Source organism: Heterodontus francisci, chromosome 23 (assembly GCF_036365525.1).
Source record: "Heterodontus francisci isolate sHetFra1 chromosome 23, sHetFra1.hap1, whole genome shotgun sequence".
NCBI classification, from domain to species: domain Eukaryota; kingdom Metazoa; phylum Chordata; class Chondrichthyes; order Heterodontiformes; family Heterodontidae; genus Heterodontus; species Heterodontus francisci.
Window position 1 is genome coordinate 40,523,656 of NC_090393.1, and position 16,066 is coordinate 40,539,721.

Here is a 16,066-nt window from a genome sequence, read left to right on the forward strand (position 1 = left end):
AGCATGAAAAGATCCTCCAGTGCTCATGACTCGACATCATGCCTCTTCACCTATACCACACAAGTTTATAGCAACAACAAAAAAATTAAAGGAAGACTGGTTCAATAAGGGAAACTTTCTGATGAATTGTACACGTACCACTGATCATTCTTCTGTTTGTAGAACCCACTTTGCAAATGAAACACCTCAGAAACATTAACTATACAATGCAGAGAAACATCCACCAGATGGAACCCTTCACTCTTTTCACTCTTGTTTTCTGTGAATAACTTATTGCAATGTCATTCAAATAAATAGAGTGGTGGGGGGAAGGAAGGAATATTTCAACTATATGTCATTTTATAAAGTTTTGTCACTTGACAATTACAACCAGTTGTGATGTTTTTAAATATTGCTTGAAATAGTGTCCAACTTCAACAAATGCAAACATTCATGAATGTCAGATCAATGGAGAGTTCTTTGAATTAGCTGTTTTCAGTCCATTCGGGCACTATGCCCACTCCATGCACGGAGTGATATTGATGTGGTGAGAGGGTTCTTGACATGCCATGTGGATACAAGTAGTCAGCAGGTTGAAGGTTGCTTGCAGACTGGATCCCAGCTTGAGGAGCACATGGCCGGACTATGGGCTGGTGAGAAACTGAGCTCTGATGCTGAAACATGTTGTGGGTATCCCCTATTTGTGGAGACGTATGATTAGCAACTCCAGAGATGCGAGGCATTAATGGGCCTGATGTGAAATGTGCTGAGAAGTGTTGGTAGGGCAGTCTGTCCATGGGCTGCATTGCAGTCACTGTACAACTGCTGTATGAGGGAACAGTGGCCCAAGTGTTACAATTAATGTCATCAAGGCTGGAGCTGGGGTCCGTGTCTGGTGTTGAGCCAGCATACATGCATGCTTGCCGCTGTGCTGAGTCAGTCCTATAAGAGGGAGTAAGACTTTGTTGGTGTGAGTAACTTGAGGACCTGTAGAATGGGTCATCCTCTGAAGGGGAGCTTTCTATATATGACTTCTTGTATGGATGTTCTGTCGAGTTGCAATCTTCTTCAACTGCTTTCATAAATAAATCAGAGCAGAATAAAATTGCAATTACTGAACAATCACCAAATAAAATGGCACATATTATTTTGTTATTAGCAACATTGATTTTGCTAGTCAACAAATTTGATGCAAGTGTCTTTAAAAGCAGTTTACTAGTAATGTTACATGTGCACATCTTAAGGTCACACAGGACTTAGTGACCCACTTCTCTATGGTCACTTCTGAGTTAGAAGGCTATGGGTTCAAGTCCACACACCCCCACCCCCGACCCTCCAGAGACCTGTGCACAAAGTCTAGACTGATATTCTGTGTAGTACTGAGGGAGTGCTGCACTGTCGGAGGTGCAATCTTTTGAATGAGACAACCGAGACCCCGTCTGCCCCTTAGGTGGACATAAAAGATCGCATGGCACTATTCAAAGAAAGGCAAGGGAATTCTGCCCAGTATCCTCAGTAATATTTATCCCTCAACCAATGTCACGAAAAGAAATTGGTCGTTATCACATTACTGTTTATAGGACCTTGCTATGCACAAATTGACTGCTACATTTCCTATGTAACAGCAATGACAAAACGTCAAAAGTGCATCATTAGTTATAAAGTGTTTTGGAGGATCCTGAGGTTGTGAAAGGCACTATACAAAGGTAAGTGTTTATTTTCTTTCATGGTGCAAGTATGGTCTGAGCCCATGGCCTTCACTGCACAACACACAGAGCTGGATTTTAAGGAGTCCTTGACGCCACAATCTGTGGTTGGGGGGGTGGGTGTGACCTGAAGTTGGCCCCGGATGAGGCCAGCCATGGACCTCGATGCCAGCAGGACCCGGCCCGATATTACCTCATGGCGGCCCCCCCACCACCACTCGGTGATGGGACTGCAATTTAAATATTTAAATAAATTAAAATACCTGAATTAATTAATTTCACATTGCCTCCTGGTGTCCCGCCGCGATCTTCACCCCGGCGGCTGGCACTGCCCCGCCTTCGGATCCCGTCCAGGGAAACAAGGCGAAACACTTGTGGAGGGGATGAGCGAGGTAGGTTTCTCAGTGCAGGGGATGGTGGGGGGGGGGGTGGTGGAAACAGAGTCAAATTAGTGTCATGGGTGTGGGGGATAGTGAGAAGGGTTTTAGGCAACAGTTTGTGGAGTTTGAGGCGGGGGGAAGCCAGCACTGGGCTGAATTTTATAGGCCTGCAAAAAAATGGAGAGTTGCTGCGATTCCAAGCGCGGCGTGTCATTTAAATAACTGGGGTGGGCCACCCCCAATCACAAAGGGGGGAGGGGGCTGTCCATCCCTGGCAATAATTTAAATATTTAAAGTTAAACAGAATTTAAAAAAATAAATACATCTTTTTTTTCCCACTCCCATTCCCCCAATAACAATTAAATTATTTGCCTTTCCCCCCAAAACACCTTTACCATCGAACCTCCCCCCGCCCCCACCAAAACTGCACAAACTTTCACCTGTAACTCTTCCCACCATCCCCTACACCCATGATGCTAATTTGACCCCATTCCCCACTGCGCTGACAAATCTATCTCCAGACGGGGATCCGAAGGTGCGGTACTGTTGGTTGACGGGGTGAAGATCGCGGCTGGACATCAGGAGGCAATGCGAGAGTCATTAATTCAGATATTTTAATTTATTTAAATTGCGGTCCCAGCACTGAGCAGCGGGCAGGGGGGGGGGGGGGGGGGCGCGCCACCCTCACCGCTGTTGGTAATATCGGGCCAGGCCCTGCCGCCATTGAGGTCCATGGCGGGCTTCATCCAGGGCCATCTTCAGGACCCCCTGCCCCGGATCCCGGTGTCATGGGCTCCTTAAAATCCAGTCCAGTGACACTGGTATTTCATCAGCATTGAATTAACAAACTCCTTCCCTCTCTAAACAAAGAAGTTTTAGCGCTTTGAGGATGTTTTTGTTTGACCAAGCTTTCAAACCTTCTTATGCAGGCAGCACAAATACTCCTGATGTACATACATTTGTTAATCAAGGGTTCTGTCAGTCAAGGTCCCGTGCAACATTTTCCTAAAGACATATTTCCACAAGCTATATCACCACAAAAGATATCTCTTGCTTCCAGCTTCTATGCAATGAAGTATTACTAAAATGCACTTCAGAGGTAAAAAAAAATGTTGACAAGTGAGGTGGAGCTCGGATTTGGAAGGTCACATGCTCTTCTCACGTCACAGCATTCCATCTTGCCACTGTCGCTCCAGAGTTGTTTATTTTTTGACACTCAAGAGGAGCAGATAACTGGTTATTTAGAGAAGCCACCCACAGAAGAGAGAGTTTAGATTTCTCAGTGGGAACTCTTGAGGCAGATGACAACTTGTCAGTTTATTCTTTAAATCTGTTGTTTCCTCTATAATAGGATAGATTGGAATGCTGGGCTTGTCCTGTTTCCGAGAACCGGAAAGTCGCTCATTTCTAATTCTAATATGTGCCGAAAATGCATCTTTGCATGATATAAAATTTGTAGCTGATACTGACATAACACTGACAGGGAATTCAGATTGAAATGCGTCCCATACAGAAACGTTGAATTAAACGCTGAAGGATCTCACCTTTCCTCTTGGTGCAGTGGTAGAGCGGACTCTGCTCCTGGCATAGTGAGTATGGGTTGGGCGGCAGCAGCTCTTGGGTCGAACTGGAAACCCCATTCTCGCACTGATACTGAGAGCTCAGGTTGTTGGACACCGGCAGAACTCGCACCTCTCCACTGAACTGATTCGCAGTAGACCCCACACGCTGTCTGACAGTGCTCCTGGGAACCACAGGGTATTCTTTACTGTAACCACATTGCAAAATACAAATACCTTGAAATTCAAAGGAAAAAGACGCAACACTTCCATCGTTCCTTCCGCGCAGCGCTTTGTTATATAGTTCAGTAATTTTGTGGCCTAAAGATTTTTCAATTGCCTATGCAATTTGAACCATTTTTGCACTCTTTGAAAATCATAAGTAAACTTTTTTTTTTGAAAAACGAAGTGATTCTGCCTGTCCTTGGGCCCGTTGTTCCCCCAATTCTAAATTGCAGGGCCTATGGGGAAACTGCGTGGGAATGGAACCAACGAGATAGCTCTTTCAAGAAGCTGGTACTTGCACGATGGGCCGAATGGTGACCTTCAGTGCCGTATGATTCCAACTGCCCCAGGTACAGGTCATTGTTTTGTTTTCGAGTAATGCAGCGAATTACATTTGGCGCACGAATATTTGCAACAGGACTATACTTGGGCACCGACTCACATACAATGACATCCGACGTCCGATTTATATCTTTGAACAACAGGATACATGGATCGGAATTGTGCTGAGAAAGTCTGGGCTGCATGATGCTGACAGAAGGCCAAGATTGACCGCATTTGATATGTCTGCAATAGCAATTTCATGCAACAGTCAGTCTCATAATCCACAAATGTGTACAAAGACACGATACTGATACAATTTAATCGGAAAAGGGGATTTTATGTTCCAAAATCTAGTCTTAACTCTTCATTACCCACACAAAACAGCCAATGTCGGGTCTGCGGTTTAAAGGGAGACACATATCTTAATCCTTATTTGCCACATGACAACAGTGACCACGGTCCATCGGTTGTAAAGTGTTTCGGGACGTCCTGAGGTCGTGAAAGGTGCTATTTAAATGCAAGCCTTTCTTTTTTCATTCTTTGCAAGGATATCGTCCATCTAATTATATTTACACGTCCCGCCTGTAACTGAGCCAACATTTGTGTCTGTATAAAACAATAATTGCACCATGCCACCAAGATCAAACTGCCCTGGAGCAATGTCGATGAAAACGAGAAGACCTATAAAGAATTCGGTATCCCAAATCATCGGAAGCAAACGTCCAACTCAAATAAGGGCCTCTTTACTTGAAAATCTGATTTAACAAAAGCACTAATTGTAACAAGCGTATGGAAGCATTTTACTAAAAGTGATAGGATTTGGTTGAAAGTGAAGCAACGAGATTGATAAGAATTAATTTATATCTCATCCCTGGCAAAATGTCCTCAGCTCCTGGTTGACTGTACAACATTTCGTTTGTGTGTGTTTCTTACCTTTGCATTCGGGACATTCTGTGTAGCTCCATGTCATCGCTCCCTCGAAATCCCTTTGCAAAAGGGTTATTCTCTATTTTAAGCTGCGTAATCTAAATTAGAAAATAAACCAGCTTTAAATCTTCTGTGTCACATTAAAATAAAATATTGCCAAACGCAACCCGCTTTAACATCCTCTGCTCTCCTATGAAACTAACCACTGTGCAAATTTAGGGATGTGTTTTCAAACTGCCTATCTGATCCGTTCGCTTTTTGGACAGTTTGCGAGAAAGTGGATGCTTTCCCCCATACTTTGAAATATTAAAACAAACACCAACTTGGAGCACAGCAATGCTTCATTACAGACCTCTGCGCAGTCGGTAGCAATGCTGTCGGCAGTATAAATACAGTCCATCACCGAGGGATGTAAGACTGGGGATGGGATATAAGCCTTATAATTTTGTTTGTGTGTATGGGACATGGTTTGGTGTTTGCTTTGATGAGTCTTTTCTTTGGCCTCCTTGTCTCGAGAGACAATGGGTAAGCGCCTGGAGGTGGTCAGTGGTTTGTGAAGCAGCGCCTGGAGTGGCTATAAAGGCCAATTCCAGAGTGACGGACTCTTCCACAGGTGCTGCAGATAAAATTGGTTGTCGGGGCTGTTACACATGAGTATAACTTGGGAATCGGGTCTGACTCCACCTGCAGTGTGAAGTCTCAAAGCCTTGGAGTTCCACTTTGTTGCCGTTTAACTATAAGCCCGCCTCAAAGAGATGTTGTAAAGTGGCCATGGTGTCCAGGAGACTTCCTGGGGATCCACAATAATTTACTATTACTTCTCTGCACATGCCCTTCAAGTACACGTGCTCAAATCTCCTTTGTCTGAATTGGTTGGGGGTTTGGTTGAGTTGGCAGTATGGCTCAGGTCTGCTAGCTGATGGAGCCAGACTCCAGGTACAGCTCTGAGTCAAGCATTACCAGTGCAACCCTGGTCAGCATCCAAACGAATTAGTCATTTCCGATTTAAAATTAAGGTATATAGAATCTGGACTTTAAACGCAACATCTGTGACAAATGAATGAGACCCAAACGACTAAAAATGCTTTTCTCGCGAATAGTTATTTAATTTGACAAACTGCTAGGTAAATGCAACTAAAACGCTTGCAGTGTATGTTTTGGACACACCTGTGTGACTTATGAAGAAAGGCATTGTTCAGTTCTGACATTAAAACTTGCTTTATTTTGATGCTTACGCCACGTGCAAGCTATATTGAGTTTTCTGGAAAGTCGTGTATTTGAAAATTCGTTTCCAACTGCATCGAAAGCTAACTAACATTTACCGTGTAGTCCCTATTAACCGGTTCGCCATATGCAGCCCGCGCTGCCAATAACACTCCTCAGTTTCTCTCCAAATCTCAGGACTTGCTGGTTAAATTGAATAATTTGGCCGTGGACGTGAAATAAACGCGCGTCAGTGTATGTCGCGAAAACTCGGCATATCAGGGTAAACATGCCCTGGTCTACTGAAGGAAATTCGTGCGGATGTTGTATTGTGCAAAGTGATCCAAAAAGCCAAGTGAAATTTTATAAAATATTTTACATTGCTATCTTACTGTTTGATAGTGAATAATCCGCTTGGATTTCAAGCCTCAAGCAACACTTGCACTATTTTTGGTTCATAAAATTGTATATTAGAAAACGACACGCTATATATCTAATAAAACCTTATAACGTAGAATGTTTATAATGAATGGTCTTTCGTGTTATTTTTGCTGAATGATAATCATTGCTTCAACGCGCACTAAAAACAGTCTGTGGCCTTACCATTTTATATTTAAATACGCCACGTTTCAAAGTATTAAAGGAACACAAATGATACCAAAACGTGACTCTATACATCTTTACATGCTCATTTTTAATTATAAGATGCTTAACAAATTACAAATATAATAAGCACAACGCTTTAATATGTGACCATTTGCGAAACAATTCTAATGTGTATGTAAGGTAATCGTCGTTATGTGTCCTGAATATTTGAGAGGAGAATGTTACACTAAGTTTAGGTGGCTTCGGGTTGACGAATTTCCTGTGGAAATTGGGCAAACAGTGAGTCCTAAAGAGTTAAAAGTGATTTCAGTTACAGACATCTAAATTGTTACACTTCTTCAGTTAAAATGCATTCTTTAAAGAAGTCTATATTATTTAATTCCCCACGACAATTTTACTAACATTTTTCAACATGTTTATATCCCGTTTTCAGATTGGAAATTGGAAATCTGTACGCTTTAAAGCAACAAATACTGGAACCGTTAACCTGCAATAAAACGTCTGTACCTATAAAGCAGTAAAAACTTCCCAAGTCCAAAAGACCACTTATTGTCACCATTTTATAAAGTTAAATATTTTCAATTGTCTTCATTCAAAATAAAATGTACGACTCCTTGGAATACTTCCCATCCCCCAACCCCCCCCCCCCCCCCCCCCAAAAAAAAACTATTGACCCATTCAGTCCAAAATACCTAAATCTAGTTCTGCAAAACTTTGTGTTTGGTGGGACTTCAGGATAGCACAAACTTTTTCGTTAAAAAATGATACATGTTAGTTCCGTTTCGCGTTTGGTGAACTGCAGATTTGAGTTCCGCTTTGATTTTGGTTGTAAAGTTAAACGGCTTCCGACTCGGGGCCTGTCGCCGAACTTTTACCGGAGTAAATGTTTGCCGCAGCTACACGTCTTTAACCGTCAATTGTTTAAACGTGTCGCTAACTGCTATTGAAGGGAGCTCTAAAATAAACAATTCGGGTGCCTCAAATCGTTTAATGAAATAGGCCAGAAGTGATTGTTGATCTAAGAAACTTTAATCCTCAACTAATTCCACAACTGGCGTTATTTCAATAGGGGTGGAAATTTAAAAAATAGGCTAGACGTTTCATATGTGGCGAATTATTAAATTATCCGCTTAAAGCGCCACATCCAAATAAACCTAAGGGACGGAAAATGTATACATATTGAAAGTTAACCGTAAGTGCTGGACGTGTGAAATAAATACTCGATCTATACTACAGGTCCAATGGCATCTGAAAATAGAAAATACATATGAACGTTTTAGGCAAGTTAATTATTAGTCTGAACTTTTTTTTGCAGATTCTGTATTCAAGTGTTAACCTATTTTATTTTCCAGGTGCTCACGGACTGTATTATTTTATCATGTTCCGTGCAGCAACATATAGTCGCGATCTTTAAATCTTAAAATAGGTTCGTAAGATGAACAGTTAAAGTGCAATTCTAAAGCTATATTCATCTGTTTACAATGTGGCCCAGAGAGAAGGAAAACCTGTAGGTTGCTTATAAAATGCAACCTGTCGGTAATGTAGCCCAGGACCCTGATGGCCCGGTTATCAGAAAAGGCGTGATCTTGCAATTATTCTCAAACAGTGCGTTGAAACAAGCATTTAACATGACAGAGATGTGAGAGAGCGAGTGGGTTCTGTACGGTTCAAGTTCAATCGGTACATTCTTACCTTATGGTTCTGATAGGACGTCACGGCGATAAAGGCGGTTTCCGAGAAAACGTGGGTACAGAATGCGGTGTTTTTGGAACCGAATCCGTTATTTTCGTCAGCCTTTACGATGTGCAACCTGGGCTGGTATTTGTGCATCGAATTTAGAATAATCTACAAGACAAAAACAAATGCAGTTACTTTATCACCCCCGCTGTTTCACGTCCAGGTTAATATTTTTGGCAACATGATTATGGGGAATTTGCTTTAACGGGAAGCTTGTGTTTGGAGGCTCAGCGATAACGCACAACGAGGAAAGGGGGCATTAATTGATACAGAAGAATGGAAATTTGTGGTGTTTTAACGACAGTTCAACTGAACCTATACATTTGAAACCCAAGAAAGCTGTTTAACATAAACCTACTCTTTTACTCCTCCTCCATCTCCACATTACTCCTAATTCGAGTTGTAATATGTTGCAGTCAACATTTACAGATTGTTGGGGATCCGTATGACGGTGGCTTTTTATTTGGTGACCAGCTCGCCTTCCTAACTTCCCGCCATTCGGAACGTTAACGCCTTTTGGACATATTTCATTATATTTTATTGAATTAAAAGAAAACAAATTTAGTTGCAAGGCTGTGGTGATATCAAAGTGGCTCTCTGAAGTCTTCTTTCTCCAATTATTCCAAGATGGTAAAGATTGTTGGTGAGGAGGGGGTAGGGCTGTGAGGGAATCTGGCGACAGAAAGACGCTGCTTGTCCCGCCATCGCAAACCCTGCAAGTCATCTCTACTCGGAGTCCCTCTCATCCCTCAGGCTTAGTTAAATTGCTTTGACAGCCCCGTAAGCCCTAGACATCAGTGGTGAACGATCTAATGATTTTTAATTTCATTACATCCCGCTTAATTGAGAGGCTACCAGTACTGGTTTCATCTAGCAATTTGTTAAATGAATTTCTCATTGTTGCTTTTCCATCCGTTTGTTTAGAGAGATTTTTGCATTCGCCGCCTTTTCACAGTAGGGAAGGCTGCCCTTCGCCGGGCTTCCATCCATTGCAAGGCAGTTTCCAAGGCTACCGTTACCTAACGAAGTGCTTAATGTCTGACAAACACAGCTCCCTATTCTGGTAGATAAACCATAGAAAACCTTAGCAAAACTGTTCAAAATCGACGGCGTTTTCTATTCGTACGTTGCTTCTATTTTCTAACCTGTATTCTTATCTCGAGATGAACCTCCCAGATAATACAGATTCCGCTGTCATTGCTGGCCAGCAGACGATGTGTTCTTTCAAAAGTATTTTGCATCAAAAGGGAGGAACTGAGCGCATTTTACAACAGGAAATCACAAAGGTGCGCAAATTTTATCAGAAGATTTCAATCGGGCCCCAGAACTTGGAACAAAAGAGAATGAATGGATCTTTATAATACAGCGATACTTATATCGTGCATTGTACAGAATTCCAAAGCCTGGGTCGGCAAAGGCAGTAAAATGTGTGCCTTCTCCCATAATGCCCTTATTGTTTATGTCATGGCAGACCACCACATCCCATAATACACTGCATCACAATGAGGCAATATGCTGTCTGGGCCAGCAATTTCAGGTGGAGAGAAAGGTTCCATTCTCAGATCATGTTTTGCAAATCCTTGCATTCCTAATGCGTCGCTAAAAACTTACTGGCCCTCCACTGCAGTTAAAATAGCAACTTTGTCAATGTCCATTTCGAATAAGAAACGCAACATGAGCAAATAGTCCCGTTACACTAAATGCCCTACCAGCGCACAACATGACGACCAGCTCACCTCACAACTTTCTGATTAACCCTTCGCAGACCATCGCGCCAGCTAGATTAACCACTACAAACGCAGGCGTTCTATTTTCTTTTACATATCAGCCAGTTTAGGTTTATTTAGTTTTCAGGTCAGCCGTTTCGATAACACTTAGCATTATTTTATTCCGAGACTGCTCAATTAAAATGTTGTGAGTTTTGAAGACAATTGGAGTTCTTCAACAGTTAATGGAAAGAAATAAAATTTAAAACACCAGTAACTACGCACTTACGTGCCCGAAGGGGTCGAGGTGGTTGTTGGTAAGTTTGAGTTTTTGGAAGGAGACTAGCTGTCTCATCCAATGGGCCCCGGTGGCAGGTGAATCTGGGTGAACGTACAATCTGCCTGGCATTGCAGGCTCTGCTTTCCCCGTCACAGACCTTGGGTAAATAAAGCATGGAAAATGTTCAGATTACAGCTAAACTCCAACAGCTTGCCATTAGTCCAGACAAAGGATTTAGACTTGGCGCACACTCTATGTTACATAAACAGCATTGCCATGAATAAAACAGATGCCAATTTTCTATGTATATTTTATACACGTTGAAACCAAACTCGGAATCTAATATTACACAATAGGCGCTAGTAAGTGGGGTGTGCCTGATACTTACGAGTAATTACTATAATTATCTGCGAAAAAGACTTGGCACATTGTAAATATTCTGTTCTCATATCTCTTGGAATGAGCTAACAAACTTTCATGCAACTCAGTCAAATATTGGAAATTATAACTACCACGTGCCCTTTAGGAGAGGCTACTCACTAACCAACACAGAGACCTCTCAATACATTCTGCGCAGGAGAGTGATGTTATAGCTTCATACTACTCCGAGTGACGCTTTTAACAAAAAACAATCATTCGCATCTCAGCAATTGATGAACTTTTTTTTACCGTGATAACCTGAACCTATTCAGGGCAATCTCCATTTATTGCTTGTTGTTTTTCCCAAATGTGATGAGCCAGGTACAAATAACGCACAGCACTTACCATTTATTATCAGCGAACTTGTAACGGTGATCGTCCGCTGGCACAATATCCATTAGAAGGATATATTTTGTCTTCGGATTTAACCCAGTCACCTTCACTTTGTAACCAGGAAACATGCGCCTTAAAAGAAAGAGACACTAAAACAATTTTGTACATGAATAATAAAGTGTACAAAATGTTCAGTCTGGAAAATAGTAATATCGAGCACTTTCAAAGATGTACGTGCCGGAGAAAATCTGTCTCACTGCACTTAGTATTTACTGACAAATTATTTTATTTTGAATAACCTCAGCAATATTACGAAAACAACGTGATGAAAACGTATTCAATCTGAAGAAGGCATAACACGATCTGTAATTAATGTAAATAGTAAACACGAATTCTAACAGCCGCGGTTAAACAGGCGGCGTTAATGCGCCAAGTAATACACAAACATGGCTTCGATCATGGCCTAATTTGTAACATGCATACAAAGCCTGATGCTTCGTCTCCTTGTTGCAGAAGTGACTTGGTTTGCAAATGCTAGACGTGTTTACAAAATACTACAGAAAAATAATCTGAATATGATTTTAGTCGGTAAAAAGGAGGGACTAAAGAGCTTTTAAATGGAATAGCTGTATTTGTTGTCTCGTCGAATTAGCAAAGCACAGTTTGAATATATGTAGATCTTTATAAATATTTATCACTCGTTCAGCCTAAGTGGGATGAAAATGAAAGCCCACGAGAGAACATGTTGTCTACTTGCAAAAATAAATCTTGTAACCGCACAGCACTGCTTGAACTCTTCAAAAACTATGAAATAGTACACTACACAAGCTTTCTAAGGAATCTCAACGTCGTCTGCTAGAATGTCCTGCAGTTCTCTCAACCTGCGACTTTCTTGTGCAAATGTTCTTAAACTATAAACCCGAAATAAATGAGAAAAGTTGTCACATCTAAACGTTAAAACAAAGTGAATACAATTTTTTAAAAAAAATAGCGATTAGCGATGTGCAGACGATTTCGTGTAAATAATATATTTTCAAGCCTGTATGTTCCTTAAAGTACATGTTCGTGTAAGTTTGTAAACGCTCCAGTCATTTATGATAACCCTTGGTACTATAGTTTCCGCAAACAGTCTAAGGACAGCCATTGTTAGGCCACATTTTGCGTTTTCGGGACAATTATTGGAAGCTGTTATTTACATTTTATAAAATGCATCTTCTTGGCTGTTACATCATGGCTGACAGGCTCTGCTCTTTCCAGTCACTTTAAATATTTCATATTAAAAATTGATTAATCTGAGCCTGTTTAGTGTTGAGCATTCCCGTTATTATCTATTATATTCTCCTCTTTAGAAACACTTAAAAGATTTCCCTTTGGGACGAAACGGATTTTGAATAGATGGAAGACAATCCAATCACTACGAAGTTTAGGTAGTCAAAAGAATATTTACAAGTCCATTTTAGACCAAGATCGTGCTGCGAGGACGATTGCAATAATTGTATACAGTAGCTGTTATTATTGCGGCATTGTGTTTAAGTATGTTGATAGGCCCTTACCTTCCTGCTTTAGTAATGATCATCTCAGTCCCGACTTCGTGAAATTTTAACCATAACTCTCGTTCATGCAAATAAACCTTGATTCCTTCCATGCCCTATAACAAGTGGAGACTGTAATTAATATGACTACGCTTAAAATTCTACGTTGCAGCAAAATAAATACAATCCAACGTGCTAATGCATGATTTCTAATCATACGTGTGTCTGATTACTGATCAGAGATATTCCAATAGTCCAAAAGTGTAACAAGATTAACCAATCAGGCCTCTGCGTACACCAACAGCAATAAAGGTGTCAGAGATACATTTATAGACATTTACATAAAACAGCTAATTGTTACTCATGTTCAGCAATAACATGCAGTACTGCGCATGGTTTTGTCAGCGTAGGGGTGTCTGAGACCAACCTGTTGAGTATATGTAGCTTGCTGTGGGGAGGGAGGTTTGCTGGCGGCTCCGAGCTGGCTGTCCTGCTTACTTTCAGATGAATGCTCCTTGGGCTCGGACTCACTGTGTGCTGTTGCTGGCAGCCCGAAGCCTTCTTCAGTCTCCGCCATATTTCGCCGCACAATTCTTGCAAAAGAGGCACCAAACCCCAAGCACAGTGAGCTAAATGTTATCAACGTATAGCGAGCATCACACAGCACAGTCCCCTCCTGACAAATGCACAAAAAAAGCTTAGAGGGCGCCAAAAGAAAAAGAGGGAGGGGTGAAACGCCCTCAACAATAACAATTTTCTAAACAGATGTGCTAAACTAGGTATTACAGAATGCAGGCCTTTTATATTAAGTTATGGAAAATTGAGGGGAAAAAAGATAATGGCAATCTTAGCTGACTCCAAAAGATAAATGAGGTATTCACGAAATTCGTCTGGACTTCTGGAAAGAGTAATAAAGATAAGATTCCAGGCAGCTTTTGAGCAACCGTTTGATTGGAGTATAAGCACCAATTACATTTCCTCGACTTTGTAGACCCGTGTTTGTGCGGTACACCAACTTCTTCCACTGGTTTTATTGCCTTGTTAAAGTGTCGGTAGCTTTCGACATTAGCCCGAAGTTGCACTCGTGTCATTACAATGACTATTGTTTCCTTGACTCTTGTAAGAACGTTTAATCACTCACCGTACACTCAGAGTTAGGAAACGACTGAGCATGTTAATACGTGTAGTTTCCAAAAGTGTGGCCTACTGAAAATCAAAATACTCTAGAATATTGCTATCTTTTCGAAATATGGCAGAGTTCTAAGATCTGAAATGGCAAAATGTTGTCAAATTATTAACTCCCGCCCCCCAAAAAATGTTATGATAACACCTACATCTACCACGAACTACTTTATCGCGCTATTTTATCTCTGTTATGGTGTAAAATTTTGAGTCAACTGTTGCATTACTTCAACACTGTCAACAACTTTCATTTGGGAGGCCAACTGATTTACTTATTTCTCAGCACCCTTTGGTGCCTTATTTTCTATGGTCAAAAAATTATTCACCACTATAAGGTATAAAAATAACAACTGGTGTTTATAGCACAAATGAAACAGAAAACACGTGCAATATAATTCGCTAGATTGCTTTAAAGACTTGCCAATAAACTGTATAAACAAAAACAATTTAAATATACAATAGCATTTAATGCTTCCAGATCAACTCCATTAAAACTAGGCCTCTGTTGATAAAACGCAAAGAATCGTTAATGAGAAGGATTTTAATGTGAAATCATACGGGTCAGATTTACCCTGGCTGTATGAGACTATTAATGTGTTCATGACATTTGTGTGCATTAAAATTATATGTCGTTGGCTCACAACGTTCATAGTTCAATTAAGAATTGTTTACATAAAGATATAGTATCTGAAACGCGTTGATTTTAGAATCTTTTTACACAACAATAAGTGTTCTTAATATTGCTTAGGTGCTAAATTATAAATTAACCTTAATTTTGAATTTTACATTTGTGTTTTATTTTAAATGTAGCAGACGATAATGCTCAAGGGTCTTCAGTCTGTGCACTTAATTAGCCATGCGTTTTAAGCATTGGCATACTGTTATAAATAATTCACACCAATCATGAAACACAGCGTGTGTATATGTAATAAACAGCATTAGCTTGCAGAACATAATCATACTGAGAGCAAGGTGTTATTAATGCATCACGTTTGAAAAAGAATGCGATGAATATTTAAGAGGATTTGTGTATTTTTTCAAAAAAAAAAGTTGTCCCTTTTAGCGAATTTCTTTTTTTTTAAGTGAAGCTGGTTGTTTACTCTATGTAACTTATAATATTGCTTTAAAAACATTTTGAGTTAAAGCAATGACGACAAGCACAGCTGCTCTGTGAGGGTAACACTGGACTGTTATACTGCAGTTTTGCCAAGTTAAAAACATGGATATTTGTTTCGGAAGCTATTGTAAATTATCCAGTATCTAATGAGAACATGTCACTATTTTTATGTTTTAGTTCAAGCTTCAGAAGGAGTTACTCAACCCAGGAAATGAATTGCTTGCAAAGTTTCTCAGTTGGATGGCAGGCAAAAGGAAAGTACTTCTAACCATATTAATGAGATTTTAAAATGATAGAAATTAGAAATCCTCACTATTGACTAGCGGTTTACTCGAAGTAGTCGCCATTTCTTGCTAAAGTCTCACAATTTTATTTAGATTATTAACATTGAAGTTGAGTGTAAAATCGAAGAGCACTGGACGATCAGTGTGAAACGATATCCTTCTGTACAGATAGGCCGCGACACCGTGTGTGTGTGTGTGTGTAAATATACAGTGCCCACTGGTCAGTGTCCATCATTAGCGTTCTAGTTTTTTTTTGTACACGCTAAACTTTCTCGATATCAATCAATAGATGAGCAGCTCTTTACATTTCGAAAAGACTCGCCGACTGTCATTTGCAACAACGCGAAATGCTCCCTTTTCTTTTACTTTCCACGTAGGCCCCGTTATTCGCTGATGAACATTAAATAAATAACGATCTCTGTCTCGCACATAACACGTATATTTACAACACACACGTAAGCAAAAGCAAAACGTAACGAATGAGGGTCAACCCGAAGAAGGAATAGCAATATACCTTCAGATCTCTCCACAGTGAAAGGATATTTATACAATCCTTTTCAATCGCT

The 16,066-nt window shown here is 40.6% G+C and overlaps 1 protein-coding gene across 2 annotated transcripts; it reads right to left on the reverse strand.

The window, feature by feature from the left end:
- Positions 1–464: 464 nt before the first annotated feature.
- tbx5a (T-box transcription factor 5a) lies at positions 465–13,494 on the reverse strand. Of its 2 annotated transcripts, XM_068055580.1 has the most exons (9): positions 13,345–13,494; positions 12,939–13,033; positions 11,398–11,517; positions 10,642–10,789; positions 8,602–8,754; positions 5,107–5,198; positions 3,610–3,833; positions 702–1,051; positions 465–653 (listed from the first exon to the last, which is right to left on the reverse strand). In XM_068055580.1, the coding sequence occupies exons 1-9, from the start codon at positions 13,492–13,494 to the stop codon at positions 465–467; spliced, it is 1,521 nt and encodes a 506-aa protein (XP_067911681.1). The 2 variants fall into 2 exon arrangements, with proteins under 2 accessions (XP_067911681.1, XP_067911680.1); XM_068055579.1 differs by having other exon boundaries at positions 465–1,051.
- Positions 13,495–16,066: the final 2,572 nt, after the last annotated feature.